Source organism: Stegostoma tigrinum, chromosome 16 (assembly GCF_030684315.1).
Source record: "Stegostoma tigrinum isolate sSteTig4 chromosome 16, sSteTig4.hap1, whole genome shotgun sequence".
In the NCBI taxonomy this organism is placed as follows: domain Eukaryota; kingdom Metazoa; phylum Chordata; class Chondrichthyes; order Orectolobiformes; family Stegostomatidae; genus Stegostoma; species Stegostoma tigrinum.
This window is the reverse complement of record NC_081369.1, coordinates 21,143,488-21,170,584: the sequence shown is the minus strand read 5'-3', so window position 1 is coordinate 21,170,584 and position 27,097 is coordinate 21,143,488. Positions and strand designations below refer to the sequence as shown.

At 42.6% G+C, this 27,097-nt stretch overlaps 1 protein-coding gene across 9 annotated transcripts in view; it reads right to left on the bottom strand.

Annotated features, from left to right (window-relative positions):
* dpep2 (dipeptidase 2) overlaps window positions 1-27,097 on the bottom strand; it is a 120,394-nt gene that overhangs the window by 14,047 nt on the left and 79,250 nt on the right. For 8 of the 9 annotated variants that reach the window (XM_059651650.1, XM_048546201.2, XM_048546202.2 and 5 more), the window contains exons 7-10: window positions 13,510-13,686; window positions 10,647-10,731; window positions 9,060-9,135; window positions 8,841-8,976 (exon numbers count right to left, since the gene is read on the bottom strand). In XM_059651650.1, the coding sequence (XP_059507633.1) occupies window positions 8,841-8,976; window positions 9,060-9,135; window positions 10,647-10,731; window positions 13,510-13,686 (474 nt within the window). The remainder of the gene's footprint in view (window positions 1-8,840; window positions 8,977-9,059; window positions 9,136-10,646; window positions 10,732-13,509; window positions 13,687-27,097) is intronic. The other variant, XM_048546205.2, reaches the window with a different exon arrangement.

Here is a 27,097-nt window from a genome sequence, read left to right as displayed (position 1 = left end):
CTAAGCTGGTGTTTGTACTTCACAAAAGTAACCTTTTATTTCTATCTGCACCATCTCACTCTTTCACCGTGACTTGAAGCATATAACAAACCTTCTCATTTTACTGAGATAACACAGTGTGGTGCTGGAGGAACACAGCAGGCCAGGTGGCAGCAAAAGAGCAGGAAAGCTGACGTTTTGGGTGGGGACCCTTTGGAAATCAACTCCTCCCACCTCACTGACCAATGACACTGCTATGATATAGTATGGAACAGACCTTTTGTTTGACTCATCCACATCGACCAGATATCCTATAAAAATCCAATCCCATTTGCCAGCATTTGGCCCATATCCCTCTTCAACCCTTCCTATTCATGTACCCATCCAGGTATCTTTTAAATGTAGTAATTGTACCAGCCTCCACCCCTTCCTCTGTCAGCTCATTCCATACACACACCACCCTCTGCATGAAATAATTGCCCTTAAGGTCCCTTTTAAATCTTTCCCTTCTCACCTTAAACCCTCTAGTTTTTGACTCCCCTAACTTGAGGAAACGATCTTGACTCTTCACCCTATCCATGACCCTCATGATTTTGAGTTTTTATAAAGGCCAGCCTTCAGCCTCCGATGCTCCAAGAGAAGTAACCACAGCCCATTCAGCCTCTCCCTGTAGCTCAAACCCACTGACACTGGCAACATCCTTGGAAATCTTTTCTGAACCCTTTCAATTTTCACAACATCGTTCCCATGGCAGGGAGACCAGAAGATTGACCCGCTTTATTTTTATTTTGGTCAAAGGGGAACACGTGGCTTAAACCCACATTTATTTGGTGTCCTGGTAAGAGCTAAGGATTAGGATTGAATCCTGATGTTCTGCTATTTCCCACTAGAATGTTACTAGTTACCAGTTAAAGCAGTGGTTGTACTGTATTGTTCAATCCATTGTGCTCTAGATTCCAATGTTGAACAGATCATATTTAAAATATCTTTGTACAGAAAGCCTCCCGACTGTCTCTACTGCCTTACTAGATTAAATAATCAGACTACAGTCAGAAGATCACTGTTTGGAAGTTTGAACAAGATGATGCACGGAACAATAAATGACACTGTAATACATTCACATAACTGCAGCTATTTGAAATAATAAAAAAAATATATTTTTCATTTAAAGTAACTACATTCACAGCTTTCAGCAAGGTTGTTATCTGTGCTGCTTCCGAACTGGCATGGTGTGAGGATGGATCTTGCCATTGTTCCCCCTTATTCTAAACCTTCCGCACTACAGCACGACTGACAATCTTGATATGTTGCCTGGAAAACTTCCAGAGGCCTGTACCTAAACAATTCATCTGAGTGCGTACTTTTCTTGTTTTAACCTTGAATATTTGCCAACTATTCAGCTAAGGCAATTTTAATGTCAGCCAGCTCTGTCCACTCAGTGGTCAAAAATGTGTTTTTTTTCCATTCGAGATAGTTGGATAATATTTAGAAGCAGGAATGCTGGCTAACCTTATGACTCAGTGTCAAAGTATATGGTCACAGTGCACAATTATCTTGAATGACAAAGTGCAGATCTGAAATTAATCAAAATATATTTTTGTTTAATCCTTACCCTTAACTTCCCACTGCCTTAACAAACTAAGCTATTTCAGGAACTTGGTGAAAGTATACATTAAAACAACATAGAACATTACAGCGCAGTACAGGCCCTTCGGCCCTCGATGTTGCGCCAACCTGTGAAACCAATTTGAAACCCATCTAACCAACACTGTTCCATTATCATCCATATGTTTATCCAATGACCATTTAAATGCCCTTAATGTTGGCGAGCCTACTACTGTTGCAGGCAGTGCATTCCACGCCCTTACTACTCTCTGAGTCAAGAACTTACCTCAGGCAGCTGTCCTATATCAATCACCCATCAATTTATAGCTATGTCCCCTTGTGCTAGCCATCACCATCCGAGGAAAAAAGGCTCTCACTGTCTACCTTATCTAATCCTCTCATCATCTTGTATTTCTCTACTAAGTCACCTCTTAACCTTCCGCTCTCTAACGAAAACAGCCTCAGGTCCCCCGGCCTTTCCTCATAAGACCTTCCCTCCATACCAGGCAAGATCCTGGTAAATCTCCTCTGCACCCTTTTCAATGCTATTCAATGCTTCCTATAATGTGGCAACCAGAACTGTACGCAGTACTCCAAGTGGGGCTGCACCAGAGTTTTGTACAGCTGCAACATGACCTCATGGCTCCGAAACTCAATCCCTCTACCAATAAAACCTAACACACCGTACACCTCCTTAACAACCCTATCAACCTGGGTGGCAACTTCCAGGGATCTATGTACATGGGCACTGAGATCTCTCTGCTCATCCACACTACCAAGAATCTTACCATTAGCTCAGTACTCTGTATTCCTGTTGCTCCTTCCAAAGTGAATCACCTCACACTTTTCTGCATTAATCTCCATTTGCATCCTCTCGCCCCAGCTCTGCAGCTTATCTATGTCCCTTTGTAATCTGCAACATCCTACCGCACTATCCACAACTCCACTGACTTTACTGTTATCCGCAAATTTACTAACCCATCCTTCTACGCTCTCATCCAGGGCATTTATAAAAATGATAAACAGCAATGGCCCCAAAACAGATCCTTGTGGTATACCACTAGTAGCTGAATTCCAGGGTGAACATTTCCCATCACCCACCACCCTCTGTCTTCTTACAGCTAGCCAATTTCTGATCCAAAGCGGTAAATCACCCTCAATCCCATACCTCCATATTTTCTGCAATAGCCTACAGTGGGGAACCTTATCAAAAGCTTTACTGAAATCCATATACACCACATCAACCGCTTTACCCTCATCCACCTGTTTGGTCACCTTTCCAAGGAACTCAATAAGGTTTGTGAGGCATGATCTACCCTTCACAAAACCGTGTTGACATTCCCTAATCAAATTATTCCTTTCTAAATGATCATGAATTCTCCCTCTTATAATCCTTTCCAACACTTTACCCACAACCGAAGTAAGGCTCACTGGTCTATAATTACCAGGGCTGTCTCCACTCCCCTTCCTGAACAAGGGGACAACATTTGCTATCCTCCAGTCTTCTGGCACTATTCCTGTAGACAATGATGACAAAGAACAAAACCAAAGGCTCTGCAAACTCCTCCCTAGCTTCCCAGAGAATTCTAGAACAAAGCCCAGCTGGCCCAAGGGACTTACCTATTTTCACATTTTCCAGATTTGCTAACACCTCCTCCTTATGAACCTCAATCCTGTCTAGTCTAATAGCCTATATCTCAGTATTCTCATCAACAGCACTGTCTTATTCCTGTGTGAATACTGATGAAAAATATTCATTTAGTGCCTCTCCTATCTCTTCGGACTCCACGCACAACTTCTCACTACTGTCCTTGACTGGCCCTAATCTTACTCTAGTCATTCTTTTATTCCTGACGTACCTATAGAACGCTTTAGGGTTTTCCTTGATCCTATCTGCCAAAGACTTCTCATGTCCCCTCCTGGCTCTTCTTAGCTCTCCCCTTAGGTCCTTCCTGGCTAACTTGTAACTCTCAAGCACCCTAACTGAGCGTTCACGCCTCATCCTTACATAAGCCTCCTTCTTCCACTTGACAAGAGATTCAACTTCTTTAGTAACCCACACTTCCTTCGCTTGACAACTTCCTCCCTGCCTGACTTAAGAGTGTGTTTAGAAAACCGCAACAGCTATAATTGTCCTGTTTACACCAGCTTATGTGATGTTTTATACTCTGTGCAGCCTTTTTAATTCTGTAATTAAATTGTCAACCTCTTCCTTGTAATTGGGAAATGGTTTATAATAGTGATCTACTGGGACCTTTGACTTCTTATCTCCATTAGTAATGAACAAGTATCATTGTCAAATATGATCATTAATCATACTTGTGCATTTGGTAACAGTCACTGGTATCTATGCTGTTCAGTTGATATAACTTGTTCAAGTGTCAGGAGATGGAGTTCAAACTTTTAAATGTTTCACGCAGCTTTTCAAGTGCAGATTTTCTTTAAAGTCTGTGAAATCTGAGGATAGGGAAGAGTCTGGCATTTGTGTGGAGTGAATGTTACTTGACGCCAAGCCTGGATGTTATTCAGACCTAGTTGCATCTTGAGGGGCATGGATAGGGTGAATAGCCAAGGTCTTTTCCCCCTGGTAGGGGAGTTCAAAACTAGAGGGCATAAGTTTAAGGTGAGATGGGAAGATTTAAAAGGGACCTAAGGAGCAACTTTTTCACACGGAGGGTGGTGCATGTATGGACTGAGCTGAGAGAGGAACCTGTGGAAGCTGATGCAATTACCAAATTAAAAAGCATCTGGATGAATATATGAACAGGAAGGGTTTAGAGAAATTTAGGCTAAATACTAGCAAGTAGGACCATATTAATTTAGAATGTCTGGTTGGCAAGGACAAGTTGAACTGAAAAGTCTGTTTCCATGCTGTGCGTCTCTATGACTCAGTTGCAAATGATGCTGAACATTGTGCAATCGTCGGTGAATAAAGCAACTGAAGATGGTTGAGACTAGGATACTAGCCTGAGGAACTCCTGCAGAGATGTCCTGCAGCTGAGATGACTGACCACAGCCATTTTTCTGTATGTCAGGTATGATTCCAACCAGCAGTTTTTCTCCCCTTTTACCCACTGATTTTAGTTTTGCTCAGGGTCCTTGATGCCACATTTGGTCAAATGCAGCCTTGTCAATGACTGTCACTCTCACCTCACCTCTGGAATTCAGCTCTTTTATCCATGTTTGAACCAAGGCTGTAATGTCAGGAGCTGAGTGGCCCTGGCAGAATCCCAACTGGGCATCACTGAGCAGGTTATTGCTGAGCAGGTTCTACTTGATAGCACTGTTGATGATGACACCTTCCATCACTTTGCTGATGCTTGAGAGCAGAGAGTGATGGGGCAGAAATTGGCCAGGTTAGGTTTATCCTGCTTTTTGTGCATACCGAGATGATTCTCCAGATTGTTTCATTAGGGGAGTGGCAAATTCTGGCACATGAGTCTTCAGTACTATTGCTGGAATGTTGTCAGGGCCTGTAGCCTTTGCAGTATCCAATATCTCCAACTGTTTCTTGATATCACAAGAAGTGAATTCAATTGGCTGAAAACTGGCATCTGTGATGCTGGGGACAACAGGAGGGGGCTGAGATGGATCTTCTGGCTGAAGATTGCTGCAAAAGCTTCAGCCTTTTTTTTTGCATTGGTGTGCTGAGCTCTTCCATCATTGAGGATGGGGATATTCGTGGAGCCTCCCCCTCCTCCAAATGAATTGTTTAATAGTCCACCACCATTCACAGATGCATGTGGCGGTACTCCAGACCTTAGATCTAATCCTTTCGCTGTGGGATTGCTTAGCTTTATCTATAATTTGCTGCTTATGCTGTTTGGCGTGCATGTAGTCCCGTTTAGTAGCTTCACCAGGATGACACCCCATTTTTACATATGCCTGGTGCTGCTCCTGGCTTGCCCTCCTGCACTCTCCATTGAACCAGGGTTGATCCCCTGGCTCGATGGTAATGGTCGAGTGGGGAATGTGACGGGCCGTGAGGTTACAGATTGTGCTGGAGTACAATTCTGCTGCTGTTGATGAACCACAGTGCATCACAGAGCCCAGACTTGAGTTGCTAAATCTGTTTGAAGTCTGTCCCATTTAGCATGGTGATAGTGCTACATAATACAATGGAGAGAATTCTCAACGTGAAGGTGAGACTTCATCTCCACAGGACTGTGTAGTGGTCATTCTTATAGATACTGTCATGGACAGATGCATCTGCAGCCAGCAGATTGATAAGGGCTTGGACCAGATGAACCAATGGCCTGTTTATGTACAGTAAATTCTCAGTAATGTTTTGTAGCATTGCTTCACTAACATATTAGAGAGAAAAATATAAAATGTTCAAGTGTTGATGATGCAATATCTATTTTCAAAGAGGAAATATCCAGGACTGTTTCCCACTTTGACAAGAAAAGGTTTCAATTTTGATTTTATTTAGTGCTACTTCCAGAGATGTGGAATTTATAATGAACATAAGACTTTGATTTAAGAGGAAAGTGTTTTCATTAACTTTATTTAAAACTACTCCCAAGTTGTCACTTGGAAATTCATTATTTATCTTCAATTTCTTTCTCCCAATAGCACCACACAAAATCTATTTTATGGGGGAAAGAGTGTCAAATCAAGTTTATTTATAATTTTTTAAAACTGCTCAATAGCAAAGAGAATATTATGCTCATTTTTATTGAACAGAAAGTAATTCCAGTCAGAGCTGTGTTGAAAATCTAAAACTGCCTTTGAAATGCTTCCCACCCATCCTTCCAATGAAAATATTTCCATCTGGGCATATGTCCCGACTGCTATACTTCTTGATCTTAAATAATTGGAACTCGGACAGACAGTGTTGTTCATTTTAATTGGGTCTTACTGAAGAATGTTGCACGTATTTACAGGTTAAAAGATGCTTATCTAGATGAGAGAGAAAAAAGACTGTCAATAAACGTGGTGAGAGATAATGGGAACTGCAGATGCTGGAGAATTCCAAGATAATCAAATGTGAGGCTGGATAAACACAGCAGGCCAAGCAGCATCTCAGGAGCACAAAAGCTGACGTTTCGGGCCTACACCCTTCATCAGAGAGGGGGATGGGGAGAGGGAGCTGGAATAAATAGGGAGAGAGGGGGAGGCGGACCGAAGATGGAGAGTAAAGAAGATAGGTGGAGAGAGTATAGGTGGGGAGGTAGGGAGGGGATAGGTCAGTCCAGGGAAGACGGACAGGTCAAGGAGGTGGGATGAGGTTAGTAGGTAGCTGGGGGTGCGGCTTGGGGTGGGAGGAAGGGATGGGTGAGAGGAAGAACCGGTTAGGGAGGCAGAGACAGGTTGGATTGGTTTTGGGATGCAGTGGGTGGGGGGGAAGAGCTGGGCTGGTTGTGTGGTGCAGTGGGGGGAGGGGACGAACTAGGCTGGTTTAGGGATGCAGTAGGGGAAGGGGAGATTTTGAAACTGGTGAAGTCCACATTGATACCATATGGCTGCAGGGTTCCCAGGCGGAATATGAGTTGCTGTTCCTGCAACCTTCGGGTGGCATCATTGTGGCAGTGCAGGAGGCCCATGATGGGCATGTCATCTAGAGAATGGGAGGGGGAGTGGAAATGGTTTGCGACTGGGAGGTGCAGTTGTTTGTTGCGAACTGAGCGGAGGTGTTCTGCAAAGCGGTCTCCAAGCCTCCGATGGGTTTCCACCATGTAGAGGAAGCCGCACCGGGTACAGTGGATGCAGTATACCACATTGGCAGATGTGCAGGTGAACCTCTGCTTAATGTGGAATGTCATCTTGGGGCCTGCGATAGGGGTGAGGGAGGAGGTGTGGGGACAAGTGTAGCATTTCCTGCGGTTGCAGGGGAAGGTGCCGGGTGTGGTGGGGTTGGAGGGCAGTGTGAAGCGAACAAGGGAGTCACGGAGAGAGTGGTCTCTCCGGAAAGCTCTCTCCGTGACTCCCTTGTTCGCTCCACACTGCCCTCCAACCCCACCACACCCGGCACCTTCCCCTGCAACCGCAGGAAATGCTACACTTGTCCCCACACCTCCTCCCTCACCCCTATCGCAGGCCCCAAGATGACATTCCACATTAAGCAGAGGTTCACCTGCACATCTGCCAATGTGGTATACTGCATCCACTGTACCCGGTGCGGCTTCCTCTACATTGGGGAAACCAAGCGGAGGCTTGGAGACCGCTTTGCAGAACACCTCCGCTCAGTTCGCAACAAACAACTGCACCTCCCAGTCGCAAACCAGTTCCACTCCCCCTCCCATTCTCTAGATGACATGTCCATCATGGGCCTCCTGCACTGCCACAATGATGCCACCCGAAGGTTGCAGGAACAGGACCTCATATTCCGCCTGGGAACCCTGCAGCCATATGGTATCAATGTGGACTTCACCAGTTTCAAAATCTCCCCTTCCCCTACTGCATCCCTAAACCAGCCTAGTTCGTCCCCTCCCCCCACTGCACCACACAACCAGCCCAGCTCTTCCCCCCCACCCACTGCATCCCAAAACCAGTCCAACCTGTCTCTGCCTCCCTAACCGGTTCTTCCTCTCACCCATCCCTTCCTCCCACACCAAGCCGCACCCCCAGCTACCTACTAACCTCATCCCACCTCCTTGACCTGTCCGTCTTCCCTGGACTGACCTATCCCCTCCCTACCTCCCCACCTATACTCTCTCCACCTATCTTCTTTACTCTCCATCTTCGGTCCGCCTCCCCCTCTCTCCCTATTTATTCCAGCTCCCTCTCCCCATCCCCCTCTCTGATGAAGGGTCTAGGCCCGAAACGTCAGCTTTTGTGCTCCTGAGATGCTGCTTGGCCTGCTGTGTTCATCCAGCCTCACATTTGATTATCGTCGATAAAAGTGGTGTTGTATTTCTACCCGGTTATTTTTGTCATTTTTTTTAGTAATAATTGCTTGTTATGTCTCACTGCCAGACAAGAGACTGCCACTAAGCCATTGAAAATACTACCTTGGGCTGAGCGTTGACATTGCCTCACCCTTTGACCTTTCCTTCACTCTTTGATATTGCTAAGACTGTGGGTTGAGTCCTACCACTCATGATAGTTATGTGGCATACAACTGCACATTTCCACATTCACTGCAATGATGTACGAGGGTTGGAAGAAGGAAGGACATGTTTTCATTGTTGAAGTTTGCTCCTAATGCTGGTTTTTTCTGACAATTTTGACTCTCAGCAGAATTCTCATCATTTAACTAACACAAACAGTGAAAAGGTGATCCAGCCCTCCAACCTCTCAGTGAGCCTTCTTACCTTTTCTACTCTGCGGAAAACCCGCAGAAAGTTGTATCGAAGAACAGCTTTTAATTCAGTTTGTGTCCACTTGCGTCTCAATAATTCCTCAATGAGGGCAGGATATTTGGACACATCTTCTAGACCCTGCGGGAACCTGCAACCCACCATAATTGTCAGGCAATATTAGGCAACATAACAAAAGAAGAAGTAACTGTTGGATTACAATTGAATACAAACCCAGTGACCCCATCATAGTCTCCACCAATTCCAACTGACTCGTATCCAGCAATCTTCTTGATGTGGTCAAAATGATCTGCAAGAAAAGGCACAAATTGTAACATCAACTGTGACAAGATGGTTCAATATTCCAATTTGTATCCTTAGTAAGGTTCAAAATTCAAAATGTTAACACAAAGGAATCAAAAGCAAGTACATTTGTTGTTAACAAAATGCATTCTGATTTTTGCCTGTCATTGAGGATAAAAATTCAGATTTTTAATTTGCTTGTAACAATTTACAGCTGTTACAGACCCAGCTCTTAGAGTTTACAGGACAGCCAGAAACTATTCAGCCCAATTGCACCATTTCTAACTCTTCACACCAGTGAAACCACTTCCCCAACACAACACTTGTGTGTTCTTTGTTTCCAAATACAGATCTTGTTCTCTTTATTGAGGCAGCAACTGTAACGTCAGATACTGTGATGTGGAATTGAGGTTGATTTACATCTCAGTGGGGACAGAAACTCTGCACTTGCTCTACTCTCTTCTACCCTTAATACAGCAACACAGCCATTCATTATAATCCATTACTAATCAGTCTCAGTATCTTACGTGCAGGTCTAATCAGGAGCAGGGAACAGAAATCTCAGGTCCCAATCAAAACTGGAGTTGCCTTGTAACTTCCAACCCTGGTTATTGCGTTGTGATGTAGCCCCCTTTTCCCAGGACTTGGCCTGAGGTATATCGACCTCTCTCTGAGGGTGGATTAGATTGCTAGCTGTTTATGGCCAGCATGAACATGGTGATTCAAATGTCCTTATTGTATATCCTGAAATTTTTAAGTTTCTATGTGATCTGTACTGATTAGAATAATGCTTAGTTTTTGAATTCATCCTATACCAATCCCCCAATGATGTTCTACCTGATCAGGGACTTAAGTTCTTAGAACCATAGAATCAATACAACTGTTGTGACTGCAATAATGCTCCAAATGAGCAAATTACTTTGTGTCATTCTGCCTGAAGTCAAAATCATTCTTCCTTTTTCTAATTCCTAGTTCCCTGAAAGAATGCTTCACATGAACGTAACCCTAGCACAATTTCAGCCAATGTATTGCAGGCTTTAACCACTCACTGACTGAAAAAGCTTTTCATCATGTCCCTGTTGCTTCTTTGACCAATTAGCTTAGGTCTCTGCTGTCTTGCTCTTAATCTTTTCCTGAGTAATGTTCCCTATCTGTTCAGTGCAGATTGCTGACTCCCTATTCATATTTCACTCCATTAAAGAAAAACAACTCAGCCTCCGTCATTTACTTGCTATGTTCCACATTTTATAGGATGTGACCTTTCATTTTAATCTCAAGATATTTAACTAAAATTAAAGCATAGCTTTTCTTCATATCTTCTTAGTATCCAGTGAGTTCTTCCACCCTGAAACTTTTGTGAGCAAGTGCATAAGCCATTTATTTCATTCAAAGGAACAATTTTATAACTTGACTGCAAATATTGGAATATCAAAGACTATATATCTTTTAAAAGGGCTTTGGGGCAGAATAGCAATAACACCATTGCTTTATCTCAGTACAACTGTTCAAATCAATTACCTGCCACTGTAGAAATATTGGAATGCTTCTGACAGGCCACAAAACCAGAGTAGAAGTTCACCATTACTAAGCCTTTGTTCTTTTTCTGAAAAACATGTCGCGAAGAAAATCACAACTGATCTGAACGCATAATTCCTTATTTAATTGTCATTTTTAAAGCTGTGGTTTTTTTTTACATAATCTTCAGATTTTCCTGGATTCTCTAGCTGAGAGATTAGGATGGCTGGGACAATGTTTCCGATGTGTCTTCATTTGTTGTAAACATCGACTGCCTCCCATTTCACGCCTTGCTTCTGATACGACAGCTGAGAAAAGGGACTCACTGTGTGGGGACGTGACCACTGCAGCAGCATGTTGGCCTAGCAATGATGCACCGAACAATCATTGCAGCGCAGAAGAAATACATCAGAATGATTCCAGGGATTAAGAATGTGAACTACGAAGTTTTATTAGGAAAGCTAAAGGTTTTTCTCAATGAAGCAGAGGAAGTTGGGGGACAGAGGATGGGGGATAGGGGCCTGGAGAGGTGGTGGTGAGTGTTTTAATAGATGTGTGTAAATTTAGGGCTGTTTTAGATAAATTAGACAAAACACTGTTCCCTGTCACCCATGATACAGTAACCTGTAGACATAACTTAAGATTTTGGGCAAGAGATATAGAAAAGAGCATTTTTTCACATGGTAAGCGATAATGATCTGGAATTTTGCCTATGAGGGTGGTGGGATCCGACCGATTAAGAATTTCAAAAGAAAATTAGACGGGCATTTCAGCAAACTGACCTTGCAGGGCTAAGGGCATCAAGAGGGGGAATGGAATTAACTCCGTTGCTTGATAGTGCTATGAACTCAAAAGGCTGAATAGCATCCGGCTGTTATGAGCATGAATCTAACCATATTCACAATCTGTAACCTCACAATCCATCATACCATCCATTCTGTCTTTCCCACCAAGCCAGGAGACCATCCCTGGTTCAATGAGAGTGCAGGAAGTATCTCAGCCTCTTCTGAGGTCCCCAGCATCACAGATGTCAGGCTTCAACCAATGTGACTCCCTCTACGGTGATATCAAGGAGGTGGCTGGAGGCACTGGATACTGCAAAGACTACGACCCTGACTTCATTTCAGCAATAGAGCTGCAGGCTTGTGCTCTAGCAATAGCCATGTCCTGAGCCATGCTATTCCAGCATAGCTATAGTATTGACTTTTAACTGGCATTGTGGAAAATTGCTCAAGAATGCTTATTGGGCAAATCCAAACCAGCTAATCACCACACTGTAAATCCACTCTTAATCATCAAAGCAATACTAGGTGTCACCAGTGCTATTAAATGGTATCTGCTCAGCAATAACTTGCTCGGTGATGGCCAGTTTGTCTTCCACCAAGGTCACCCAGCTCCTGATCTCAATACAGTCTTGTTTCAAACATTAACAAAAGAGCTGAATTCCAGAAAGGATGCGAGAGTGACAGCCCTTGACATCAAGGCGGCAGTCAACCGAGTGTGGCATCAAGCAAAATTGAATCAATGGGATTCAGGAGGTAAACTCTCTGCTGGTTGAAGTCATATGTGGCACATAGGAAGATAGTTTTGGCTATTGGAAGTCAATCAGCTGACCTCCAGGATATCTTTGCAGGAGTTCCTCAGGGTAGTGTCCTGGGCCCATCTATCTTCAGCTATTTCATCAACGACCTTTTCATCATCATAAGGTCAGGAGTGGTCACAATTCACAACTCCTCAGATATTGAAGCAACCAATGTCCAAATGCAGGAAGGCATGGACAACATTCAGGCTGGGACTAATAAATGGCAAGTAACATTTGCATCACACGAGTGCCAGGGCAGTGACCATCTCAAACAATAAAAAAGTTAATCATCTCTCCTTGATGCTCAATAGTGTTACCATCACTGAAACCCCACTATCAACATCTCAGGGATTGCCATTGAGCAGAACCTGAACTGGAGCACCCATATAAATTCTGTAGCTACAGGAGCACTTAATGTATGCCGTGAGTAACTCCCCTCCTGTCTCCCCTGCCTGTCCGGCAACGTCAGAAGTCTACTTTCCACTTGCCTGGATGAACGTACAAGACTCTCCAGGACAATGCAGCTTGCTATCCAGCACTTTCAACATTCACACCCTTCACCACAACGACAATGGTGAGTACCATTTACAAAATGCACTGTACCAACTCAGACAGACTCCTTCGTAGACACTTTCTAAACCTGCAACCTCTACCACCTGGAAGGACAGAGGCAACAGATGTATTGAAACACCGCCATCTGCAGTTTTCCCTCCAAGCACATGGTATCCTATCTTGGAACTATCGCAGTTTGCCTTCACTGTCTCTAGGCCAAAATCTCAGAATCCCTCCCTAACAGCACTGTGGGTGTTCCTACCACCCTGATGGACTGCAGTAGTCCAAGACGTGGGCTCACCACAATCTAACTAGGGATGGACAATACATTTTAGCCTAGCTGCATCACCCACATACCATGAATAAATAAAAGTGAAACCACCCAACACTAACAGATGACATTTTACAAAATCTGTACTATAACAGCTTTGTTCTCATAGGCAAGCCAAAACAAATGAGCTGCCATAAAATGCAAAGTTTAGTGGTGCGAACAGGTTGCACTCATAGTGAAGGCATGGTGGCCAAACAGAAGAAATTCAGGAAACACTTCCATTCGATGTATTACCAGGTTTTACAGTGGTACCTGCTGGGCCACATTATGGTAATTTCTCCTTTGTAAATGTATATCACTGCTCCTGGAATAACATGATAACATCAGTAACTTGTAAATTATGTTCTCTGAACAATTATTAAAGAGAAAAGTCATCATAAAATTGAGTTTAAATTGCTTACAATCATCTTGAGAAGTTCATCTGGAACATTCCTGTGATGTTGGCAAATAGCATAAGCAGACGAGTGGCTGAAGATAACTGGTGCCATGGAGATTTTAAGGACCATTTCCGCTGTGTCACTGGAAGTGTGTGACAGATCTATTATCATTCCCAACCGATTCATCTCCTTCACAACCTCCTAAAATTCGATATTAAAGTTACACAGTTTATTGATGTCAGTCTCCTTCATGAAAATCTGCTGACTTTCTTCTTTCATGCTCATCAGAGTGCGTGTCAGAGCTAGGAATTGAAACACTTTGCATTTTAGGCATTAAGCACTCCCAGATCAAGTAAATCCACGGCCGGTATTACACACCTCCTCCCCAGCCTCAAACAGCCATCCTTCCAATGTGACAGTTTTCTCATTGCCCCATTCATGCTCCTTAAGCTGGAGGAAAGTTGCCAAGTATCACTGGTGGCTCATTCGCAGTCGGACCTAGACTGATACATCCAAGACTTGTTGCACTTAAGACACTTCCAGTCACCAGATAGGGGATGCATCAATTCTTGCAGCCTGGGTAGGATCTGAACCTCTTGGAGGTGGAAACGTCTAATTGTCCCACGTGGGTAGAAATGATGCCAGGGTACTAGTTTGAAAAGGGACAGAGGGCTTTTGTTACAGGTCTGGGCAATAGTTTCCCACAAACAATACCTAAATAACAGATGAACTGGCCATTATCATGGTTACTTGTAGTAGCTCACTGGGTAAAAACATTCCACTTTGCTCTACAACAGTGACTCCCTAAGACCCGAGAGACGTGGCAAACAAGGTGCAAGCTTACACCCCTCCATGTTCCAAGGGGGCCCAAGCTTACTCCCAAATTAACAGCAACCATGGGACAAAGTAGCCTGTCAAATGGGCTCGTCTACCCACCAGACTGGCCGCTTCGGACATTGCCAGTGGCTGGGTAAAACGCACCAAGTTCCCCGGTCCACCCTTTCGCACTGGGCTCACCAGAGGAGGGGAGTTCCATTTGGTGGCCATTGGTGGTGAGTTTTATTGTAGCCGAGAGGATGGATATGCAGAGCTGGAGCACAAGATATGCAAAGCACCAGCCTCTTTGTTCATAGAAGTGTGACCACATTCTTTACGAAGCAGCATGGGAATGTAATTGTGCTGAGACATCATAGGGCTTTACTGTTAAACATCGCCAGTAAGATGGGTTATCAAGTGATTGCACAATTGAGTGGTTCAGTGACATGGCAGTCTGAGGATGTGCCTCTATAGTGGGTGCATTTTTATACCTCTAAGCTTTTCCGAACCCCTGACAACCACATTACATATAAAGGTGTACAAGTTGATTGGTGATTTATTTTCCCCAGGGGATTGCCACTTGAATTCCCTGTTTTAGTCCTTTTGTGTTTGAGATGTGTGTTGCAGAAGGCATATTCAAAGCTTCCTTGCCGTAAATTGATGGCAGAATATCTAACATTAGAAGCTTGAATTCAGCAGTAAGGATGCAAAAATTACTCTATTAGAACAGCAATTAAAATGTTAAAGCTTCCATTTATATCAAACTACAAAATAGACAGAAGGTTTGCACTGGTGATAATGGGAACTGCAGATGCTGGAGAATCCAAGATAATAAAATGTGAGGCTGGCTGAACACAGCAGGCCAAGCAGCATCTCAGGAGCACAAAAGCTGACGTTTAGGGCCTAGACCCTGAAACGTCAGCTTTTGTGCTCCTGAGATGCTGCTGGGCCTGCTGTGTTCATCCAGCCTCACATTTTACTATCTTAGAAGGTTTGCACTGTGTGGATGGCTAATAAGTAGATAATGAATAAAAACTAAAAGAGAAGTGAGGAAATGTATGGTATGGTATATATGGTAATACTACCTAGTGTATTTTCAGCAATTCAAAATGAAAGTGTCAGGAAGCTGATTACTTTCATTCTGATACAGCAGTCAGGCTGTAGTTCATTACATAGAAGTAGCACAGTAGCTCAGTGATCAGCACTACTGCCTCACAGCAACAGGGACCTGGATTCGATTCCACCCTCAGGTGACTGGCTGTACGGAGTTTGCACATTCTCCCAGTGTCCGCATGGATTTCCTCTGGGTGCTCTGGTTTCTTCCCACCATCTAAAGATGTGCAGGCTAGGTGGCTTGGCCATGCTAAATTGCCCGTAGTGTTCTGGGATGTGTAGATTAGATGGGTTCTAGGGGGACAGGTCTGGGTGGGATCCTTTGCAAGTCGGAGTGGACTTGTTGGGCCGAAGGACCTGATTTCACACTGTAGGGATTCTTTGATTCAATTACTGAAATGCAGATGCTAGCTCTCTGGCTAGAAGCTTCAGTGCATAGCAGGTATAAGCAATTGCTGCCATTATAACAGTATTGCTGTTAGAATGGATTTTTGATAAATTTGTGTTACAGTTTCCTGCCTTCACTTCTCCATCTATAGCTTAATATCTCACCTTAAAGGTATCCCAGAATCAAAAAAAAGGTTGATTGATGCTGCTACTTTTGTAAGGAAGGGAGAAATGCACAGTGCCAATGTAACATAAGATACTGAGTGCACAAAAGAAATTACCCTTTAGATACTTGGCAGAGAGCTGCTCACACCAGTTTGAGTCCCCAGAATGTCCAGTATAAATCTGTCTATTTCACATAAACAGACAATTTCAAATTTCTGGCATCCACAGTGTTTTTTTTTCAGATCTGTTTCCAGACCTCTGACAACAAAGACGATCCACAAGTATAATCCAGAAAGAACACGAAGAAAGAGACAAATCAGCAACAAGAAAAAAATCAGCCTCTTGAGTCTCTCTGCCATTCAACAACATTAGGGCTGATCAGATTATTTGACCTGCTCACCCCAATAACCTTTCACTTCTACCCACCACCACCCCCACTCTGTTTATGAAGAATCTATGCACTTCTGACTTAAAAGCATTTAAAACTTAAACTTCCTCTGCCTTATCAGGAAGAGAGTTTCAAAGATCCAAAAGTGAGAAAAATACGTTTCCTTATCACCATCTTAAATGGATGACCTCTTATATTTAAATTGTGACTGTGTAATTTTAGAATCTTCTACAAAAGGAAGCACCCTTTCCATATCAACTGTGTTAATGTTAAGACTGCTCAGGTTCTGATATGTTTCAATCCAGCTACCTTTTCAATTCCAGCAGTTACAAGCCTAGCCTGAATAATTGCTCTTTATAAAGATAATCCAACCATTGTAGGTATTAGAGATAACAAGGTATAGAGCTGGATGAACACAGCAGCCAAGCAGCATCAGAGAAGCAGGAAAGCTGACGTTTCAAGCCTAGACCCTTCTTCATTTTCTGAAGAAAGGTGTAGGCCCGAAACGTCAGCTTTCCTGCTCCTCTGATGCTGCTTGGCCTGCTGTGTTCATCCAGCTCTATACCTTGTTATCTCAGATTCTCCGACATCTGCAGTTCCTACTACCACTGCAGGTATTGTTCTAGTAACCCTTCACCGAACCACGTCCGATGCAGTTGTATCCTTTATTAATAAACAGACCAATACCATACACAGAAGTCCAGATGTGATCTCAATAATGGCCTATATAACCTCCCTACTCTTGTATTCAACTCCCCTTGGAAAAACATGCTGTTTGCTTTTCTAATTACTTCCTGTATTTGTATTCTAACTTTTCATGATTCATGTAACACGACACCTAGATCCCTCTGCATCTCAGAGCTCTGCAATCCCTCACCAATTAATATGCTTTATTCATTCTTTCTGCTAAATGGATAATTTCAATTTTCTTATATTGTAGTCCATTTGATAAGATTTTTGCCCATTTAGATTTTCTGTATCTTTTCTTAACCTCCTTATATTCTCTTCACAATTTACCTCCCCACCAGCCTTTGCGACATCACTGCACTTTGCAACCATACTTTCAGTTCCTTCATCAAAGGCATTTATACAGATGGGTTAAAACTGACACTCTGGCATTTATACCTGTGGCAGTTAAATCATTAAGCCTAGCTTCTATCCTATTCTGTCACTCTCTATGTCTTTACTCTATTTTCCACAATAATCCTTGATGTAGCATTTAATAAGCTTTCTGAAAATTTAAATACAGTAAATAGAATGTTTACCTTCATCTCAAAGAGAACAGAGTATAAAAATAGGAAGGTATTCCTAAAACTATACAAGGCATTAGTCAGACCACAGCTGAGAATGGTGCAAGAGAATTTTGGGGCCCTTATCTAAGGAAAGATATACTGACATTGTAGACAGTCCAGAGAAGGTTAACTAGATACCAGGTATAGAGAAACTGTCTATAGGGTGACACTGAGTAGGATGGGCCTGTACTCACTGGAATTTAATAGAATATAAGGTAATCTTATTGAAACATACAAGAGTCTTAGGCACAGAAACAGAAATCCTGAGAAAAGCTCAACAGGCTTGGTAGCCTCTGCATAGAGAAAATCAGTATTAACATTTCGGGTTGAGTGATCTTTCCTCAGAAAAGTTTCTCTCCGTATTTTTTTTTAAATTAATTAACAGGATGAGGGCATTGCTGGCTAGACCAGCATTTATTGCCCATCTCTAAGCGCTCAGAGAGCAGTTCAGAGTCAACCTCATTGCTGTGGGTCTGGAGTCACATGTAGGCCAGACAAGGTCAGTATAGCAGTTTCCTTCCCTAAAGGACATTAGTGAACCAGATGGGTTTTTCTGTCAATCAGCAATGGATTCCAGATAATTTATTGAGTTCTAATTCCACCACCTGCTGGGGTGGGATATGAACCTGTGTGCCCGGAATGTCATCTGGGTCTCTGGATTAACAGTCCAGCGATAATATCACTAGGTCATTGCCTCCCCAAATACTGCCAGACCTGCTGAGCTTTTCCAGCAATTTCTGTTTTTGCTTCTAATTTACAATATCCACAGTTGTTTCAGTTTTTATTTAAGATTTCTAGGGGGCTTAATGCAGGAAGGTTGTTTCCACTTATGGGAGAATCGAAGACCAGATGGCATAATCTCAGAATAAGGGGTTGCCCATTTAAACCAGAGATGAGGAAAAAAATCTTCTGCTCAAAGGCAGTGAATCTGTGAAATTCTTCAACACGAAGATCTGTCAAGTTGGGTCCTTTAATATATTTAAGGCTGAGATACACAGATTTTCAATCAGGAAGGGAATCAAGGGTTATTGAGAAAGTGAAGATTATCAGATCAGCCATGATCTCACGGACAGTAATAGCAGAATTGATGGGCTGAATAGCCTATTGCTGCTCTTGTGTCTTATGGTCTTAAACCCACCAGTTTCTCTTTATACAACAGCATGTTACATCTTCAAAGAACTCCAATAAATTGATTGAACATGTTTTCCCTTTCAGAAAATCAGGCTGACTCTGACTGATTACCCTGTATTTTTCTAAGTGTCCTGTTATATCATCTTTATTAATAACCTCTAACATCTTCCCTAGGTAGGTGTTAAGTGGGCTGCAGAGCCTTGATTTCTGTTGCCTTCCCCTTTTGAATAAAGGAGTGACTTTCACCATTTTCCAACATGATGGCACCTTCCTTGAAACAGGAAATTTTGGACAATTAAAGTCAGTGCATCAGTCATCTCATTAGCTACATCTCTGAAGACCTTACATAAAGTCTGTCAGGAGCCAGAGACTTGTTACCCTACAGCTGTAGCAGTTTTCTCAGTGCCAATTCCACAACAGCTGTAACTTGTCTGAGATCCGCCCTCCTCCCTCCCTTCCTTTCAATTCCTAATTGACAGCAATTTCTGGGAATATAGGAACATTGGGGCAGGTGTAGGGCATCCAGCCCCTCAAACCTGCTCCACTACTCTCCATCATAGGCTGATCACCTACCTCAGTGTTACATTCCCACACCAGCCCTAAATCCCTTTGATGTTGTTTGCAACCAGCATTGCGAGTGAATAAGCAGCAATGAACAACAACTTGTTTTGCCCACATGTGTAGAAAGGGAAAATATGTGCACCATCCCAAACTATTATAGGGGTGCCTTAGTATGTATCATTAAACCTCTGGAATGTTGGTCTGTGCACCATATGAGCTAGCAAGCCATTTAACAGTGCGCATTTTGCACAATAGTGGCTGAGCAGCTGAACCTATTCGTATTTAATATCCGAGAAAAGGTATTGTCTCGGCCTTGCTGCATGTGGCCATAGAATGCTGAAGAGTTACAAATGGTAGGGCACTACGCAACTCTCTCATCTGGGGCTAAAAATCTTGCAAATCACAGTGAGCAAAAACAGGGGCAAGAAATGTTAGTCTTCCCTCTGAATGATTGCCTTTCAAATTGAACAGCAGCTACTCATGACATTGCAAAACTGCTTGCGATTTGACATAACAAGCCCACAAACACAAATTTCTTCTTCTTTCGACTTCTCCCATTTTATGTGGGTTCATCACAATGCTGGTTGATCACTCCTGTCAGGTGCCCATTGCTCTCCAATCCTGGTGTGTTGAAGACTCGTGCCAGTACCACTTGATCTTAACTATTGCCTTTTTCCGTCTTTTTGCCTGACCCATCTCCAACACTCACCTCACCACATTTTCTCCCTTGCTCTCTCTACAACAGATGACCAAATCACTCCAATCATCTTCTGTTACTTTTTTCAACACTTCTAACTCTCCTGATGAGCTAGATATTGATTTTATTCTTTCTCCTTTCGCCACACTATATCCACCTCAGCACCTACCTTTCACTGGTATCCCATCACTGTTCTTGTCTTCTTCACTATATTACAAGGTCAGTCTCTGAAATGCCTTGTGATTCTCCCTTTTGGTTTCAGCAACAGTTTTCTATCATGTAACATTCCACTGTATTTCTTCCAAATACTCCAAACAAAGCTCATACATTGAAAATTTCTCTTTTCATACTTCGATTTCTGCCACTGCTAACCCCAGGAACTTGAAATCATTCTTGTTCTCCATGCCTTCACCTATAATCTTCACACCTTCACCACGATACTTGCCCCTTTTTTAAACCCGACTGTCTATGAATTGGTCTTTGTTTCACTGATCTTCATACCCCATCTTCCAGTTTTTGTCTCTCGTTCTCCAGGTATTTGATCATTTTCTCATCAGTCCACCACATCACTTAATGTCATCAACAAGCATCATTTTCTATGTCACTTCCCATCTCAACTGCTGTAGTTACAATATTCAAGACAATCAGAACGAGAAAGGAGCTCAGTGTTTATCCTTGAGGGAATCCATCTCTGGCTCTGGAATTGTCACAATCCTCCACATTATTTCTCACTGTATCTCTGGGACTCCTTGTATACGTTCAATAGTTGTTGTAAGTATTTCTCAGGGACTCAACAAACTTGAGAATATCTCCAGACCTCCTAGTGAAGCATCTAGTCATAAGCCATCTCTAGATCAAGGAATAAAATCTCCATGTTAGATTGATCTTTCTGAAATTTCTCCATCAATTGTCTCAAAACAATAATAAACATAATTGTGATTCCTGCACTGATCCCTGTGACACTCCACTAGTTCTGAAGACACAACCTGAATATCCCTCCCTTACCTAATTCTGTCTTCTATTAGTTAACCAATTCTTTATCCGTGCTAAATGAACAGGAGGCTGGAAGAACACAGCAAGCCTGGCAGCAACGAGAGGAAAGGAGCAGTCAACGTTTCGGCTATTACCAGTCCCGAAGAAGCGTAATATCCAAACCATTGACTGCTCCTTTCCTCCTGTTGCTGCCTGGCCTGCTGTGTTCTTCCAGCCTCCTGTCTCTCTACCTTGGATTCCAGCATCTGCAGTTTTTTTTTTGTTTTTATCCATGCTAATGTGCTACCTGCAAAACTAAGTCCCCCTCATCTTAGAAAGTAGCTTTATGTGTGGTTCCTTATTGAATGCCATTATGTCATATCTACTGGTTCCCCTATTTATATCCTGCTGCCACCAAAATAAGAACAGAAGTGGGCCATTTGGCTCCTCAAAAGTACTGCAACATTTAGTAGGATCACGGCTAATCAGACATTCCTCACACCCCCAAAACCTCAATTCCCATACTGATCAAGAATCTATTGATCTCAGCCATAAATATGCACAAAGACTCTAGCCTCACAGTTTTCTGGGGCAAGGAATTCCAAAAATTCAACAGGCTGTTAGAGAAGGAATTCCTCCACATCTAAATCTTAAATTGACATCCCTTTATTCTGACATTATGTCCTCTGGTCCTAGACTTTCCCATGAGGGAAAACATCATCTCAGCATTTACCCTAGCCAGCCCCTTTAAGAATCCAACATGCCTCAATGAAATCACATGCCATTCTTCTAAACTCCAGTGAGCAGCTTGTTTAGCTGTTGCTCATAAGACAATCCCTCCATACCAGGGATCATACCAGTAAACTTTTTTTTGAACTATCTCCAATGAAATAATATTTTTGCTGAAAGAATTCTAATAACTTTGTCAGTATGATTTCAATTTCACGGAGCCATGCTGAACCCTGCTTGATTATATTCCATTTTTCTAAAGGCCCTGCTATTACAATCTTTGTAATAGATACTTTCCCTTTGATAAATGTTAAGCTAACAAAGTAAAGTCATTATAGTTTTACCCGATCCATAGAGTTGCTGTCCCAACTGAGAGAGACAACTGGTTGTGGTCAACCCGAGAGTCACCATGCCGCAGGAAGGAATGACATTGACAAGGACATTGTTTCACAGTCACTTCAGCTGCTGTGAGAACTGAACCCACACTGTTGATATCATTCTGCATCACAAACTAACCATCCAGCCAACTGAGCTAACTGTTATAGCTAAGAGCTTTTGTCTCCATCCCTTTTTGATAGAGCTTGCTATATTGGCATTTTTCCAGCTTTCAGAACCTTTCAAAATTAGAAAGATTTTTGGAAGATTACTATCAGTGCGTCCATTATCTCTGTCACTACTGCAAGTAATAATCTCGAATGCAACCTATCAGGTCCAAGGGGCCTATTGCTCTTTAGCGCCATTAGGTTCCCTTGTGCTTTTTTGTTAGTGGTACTTCCTCATTTCCTCCTTCTCGAGCCTCTTTTGCTCTTGATTATTTGAGGTTTTGAAATACTACTGTGTCTTCCACCGTTAAGACTGATGGAAAGTATATTTTCAACTCCTTCTCCAATTTCTATTTCCCCATTATTACTTCCCTACCCTCATTCCCTTAGGGGTCAATGTTCACTTTGCCTCTCCCTTACTTTTTACATATTGAAAGAAGCTAAAACTATTTTTTTTTGTATTACATGAAAATGTTATGCTCAACTTTTATTTTCTCCCTTTCAATTTTTTTTTGGTCAACTTTTCTTTGAGAAGATCCCCTATCCTCTGGTTTATCAAATTTTACCACAACGTATGACATTCCCCTTTTAATTTAATGGTATCCTTGACTTCCTGGTTAACTGTCATTGGCTCATTCAGTGCTGAGAAACCTTCTTCCTTCCTGGGATAGATCTTTGTTGCAAAATCATGAACTATTTTCTGAAACATCTGCTACTGCTCATCGATAGTCTTTTCTGCCAAACTCATTTCCCAGTCAGGTCCAGTAAATGCTGCCGTCATTCCTTTCTGATTATCTTTGTTATTCAAGAAGCTTAGCCAGAACAAAGCAGCCCACTTATTTGGCCCCACATCCACAAACACATGCTTCCTCCACCCAAACACTCTGTGGTAGCAGTGTTTTACATCTACAAGAAGCAGTACAGAAATTCACTCCGGCTGCTTAGACAACACCTTGCAAAACCACAGCCCCTTCCATCTAGAGAGACCAGGGTAGCAGGGTCATGGGACACCACTGCTTGCAAGTTCCCTCCCATGCCAGTCATCATCCTGACTTGGAAATACATCACCCTTCCTTCAGTGCCACTGAGTCAAAATCCTGGAACACCCTTTCTAATAGCACCACACGTGTGGCACATGGACTGCAGCAGTTCAAGCAGGCAGTCTACCATCACCCTCTCGAGGGCAACTAGGGCTAGGCAATAAACGTTGGCCCAGCCAGCAACACCCATATCTCATGAATGAACTTAAAAAATAAGTTTAGCACAGCTGTCTCCAAACCAAGTTTCTTATTCTTAACTGGAATTCTAAATTTTGTCATGTCATGGTCAATTTTTCCTAGGAGATCATTTACAGTGTGATTATTTATTAAACCTGACTCCTTACACATTACTAGATCCAAAACAGCCTGATTCCTTCATGAATCCAACGTATATCTTTGTAGGAAACTATCCCAAAAACATGTGATGAGTTCTATCCATAGCTGCCTCTGCTAATTTGATTTTCCCAATCGAGGATTAAAGTTATATATAATAAAATGTATGGCCATTTTCATATGTCCTCATCATCTTTTGATTTATTCTCTGATCAACAGTATATTGGCTGTTAGGGACCCTGTAGAAAATGTACACATTCTTCTCCTTGTTATTTCTTACGTCAACCATACAGTTGTACATTTTCTGATCCAAGATCATTTCTAGCTATCATATTTATTCTATCCCATGCTAACAACATCACCTCATCAGCCTTTCCTTCCCGTCTATCCTTTTGAGAAGTCACATTACACTGAACATTTAGTTCCTAGCTTTGAACCCTTTGTACGCTTGTTTCCGTAATGGTTACGAGATCAAACACAGTAAACACTATCTGTGCTATCAATTCATTTATTTCATCAAAATACTGAGTTCATTTGAGCGAAGAGCCACTGTGTTTGTCTTCACACCATTTCTTCCCCCTTTGTTCCTATTTAGTTCATTTTGTTATATTTGTACACTCTACTCCTTCCTGCCCCATACTAGGTATCATTGACGATGTAGCTGAGCTGCAGGGTGACCATGTATGTCCTACCTCTCTACCTACACTCACATCTACTGGCTCCATCCTCACCTCTTTAACTTGTCTGTCTCCTCTCCACCTATCTTCTCCTCTATCCATCTTTGATCCACCTCTCCCCTCTCCCTATTTATTTCAGAACCCTCTCCCCCTCCCCCATTTCTGATGAAGGGTCTAGGCCCAAAACGTCAGCTTTTCTGCTCCTAAGATGCTGCTTGGCCTGCTGTGTTCATCCAGCTGTACACTTTGTTATCTATGTGTGTCATTTTGCTTTGTAAGCCTAAGCATCTGCTATTTAGTTTGAAGCCCTGTCTCCAGCCCAAGCTATTCAGTTTGTAGGACACTAGTCTCAGCACAGTTTAAGTGAAGTCTGCTCCATTAGAACAGCTCCCTTTCACCCTTATACCTGTGTCAGAACCTGTAAATTGAAATTCATTCATTCCCATGTCAATTCTTGAGCCACGCACTTAATTTCTCAAATTATTTCTTCCATGCCAGTTTTCCCATGGTTCAGATAGTAATTTCAGGATTATTAACTCGCAAGTTCTGCTTTTTAGCGCAAGTCTTAATTGTTCAAATCCTTTCAGCATCATTTCCTTTCTAGTTCTATCAATATTGTTGGTACCAACATGAACAATGATGGATCCCTCCCTGTCACTCCACATTCCTCACCAGCCCTGAACAGATGTTGTTTACCCTGGCACTGGAAGGGCAACACAGTCTTTGGGACTCTCACTCATGGCTGCATGGAACAGGGCACAGCTTGCAAGAACCTCGTGACTGTTGGACAACTGTAAAGGCTGAGGTTCCTTGAAAGCTGCCCCCTTAGATCTTCATACTTACCTCACATACAGGCAGAGCCTTCTGTCCTTGATCACCAAACTGATTTTGAATTACATACTCCGGGGGAATGTGACCACCTGTTAGAGCCAAGTGTCTAGGTAATTTTCCCCTTGCCTGATATGGTGTAATGTCTGCAGCTCAGACTCTAACTCCACAAGTTAGATCTGAAGCTCCTCACGCTGCAAGACATTTACTGCAGATGTGTTTGCCCTGGATCGCTTTGATATCAAACAGTGGCTGTGGTATTTTATTTGTTTTGAAATAAGTACACTGTACCCCATCACTTCACACTTAGCTGTACTTTAACTTCAGTGTTAATCTTATATGTAACAAGCTATTTTAGGGAAAGGAGAAAAAAACCCACAAATCTTATCACGAACTAAACACCTTAGTTTTGTTTTGAAGAATACAAATCCTCACCAATCTTATTGATCAATTATCTTCCTTCCCTGCACTCATTTCAACTTGTGGTTTATGATATCACGCTGCTGCTTTTGTCATTACAAGTAAACCCCTCAATCCACGTCTTTCACTCTCTCCAGCTCACCCCTTGTTCAGGAGACTATACTCCATGGAGTATCTTTCCTTCTTAAAGCACACTCCCATAGACTTCCACACTCCACACCCACCCCAGGTACACTGAATTTACCATTTGAACCAAATTCCCAGAAATGCTCATGCAGCTTCTCACTCAAGCAAAAGCTTCTTCACACTGACCATGCTCCTTAATGTGCAGGTATTTAAAATGATAAGAAAAATTCAGAGTCACTTGCAGTGCACTAATCGCAGAGATAGCTAATAGAATATCATAGAAACAAATGGGAATTAAATAAATCAAGCCAATCAGGTTAGGCTGACAGGAACACTTCTCAGTCACATACAACAATGTATTCAGTGTTTGTCTGTGTATAACAGCAACATCTATCTGGATACTCCATTGAATACACTCACTAATTGTCGCCTTAGTACCAGAGGACCTTTGGGCTGCTCTCTCATTTCAGGGTGAGTTTAACCTAAAGGTCACCTCCACCTCAGTCCAGGGGCAATATTAAAAAGGCATGACCTTCATGGTGATCTCAGCCACTGTGGGAATTGAACTCATGCTGCTGGATTCAATCTACATTGCAAACCAGTGTACCTTAACAAGTATCTGACTGAAACAGTTAATTGTAAACACTATCTAAATTACCTCCACCCAGCTTGATCCAGAGTTCTTAGATTCTAGAGTTTTTGACAAGGCTGAACATAGCAGTAAAATCTAAGTCCTGTATTCTGTTAACAATCTTTAGTACTTGACAGCAGAGCGAAAAGGCCGAGCCCAGTGGTGGAACGAACGGGCCGATTCCCAGAGCAACGGTAGAGTGAGTCCTGGATGCAAGCCAGACTGTGGTGGCAGCAAGGCCACATGCCCTGGGACCCGCAGGCATGGATTGTCATTCTGGACTTTGTCAACTGTTCCCATGCTAATCTTATTTTTTATTCTATAACAACATTTTTTTAAACTCTGTAACTACACTTAGAGGTATCTGTGCCTAGGTCCTCTGAACCTAAAATGACACCAAAAGGCGAATTACAAACTTTTCACAAAACTCATTGGAGTGCACGTGACAATTAAGGTCATTCTATTCCGCTCCATAACCACCAAACCTGGACTCTTCAATCTTGCATCAGATGCCTTCAGCCAAAAATCAGTGTGCTTGCTCTTCTCTGCATTGTACGGTTCCTGGTTGGTCTTAATAGCTGAAATTCCAAACAATGTTCTAGATGCGCCCATACAGACACTAAGGCAGGAGGTCTCCTGACTTGGCAGACCTGACCCCAACCAAAACAATGCCCACTCATGATTTTTGCTTTGAGGGGATGAGAGCATGATCAAGAAGGTTGAGAGGTGACTTAATTGAGACATATAAAATAATCAGAGGGTTA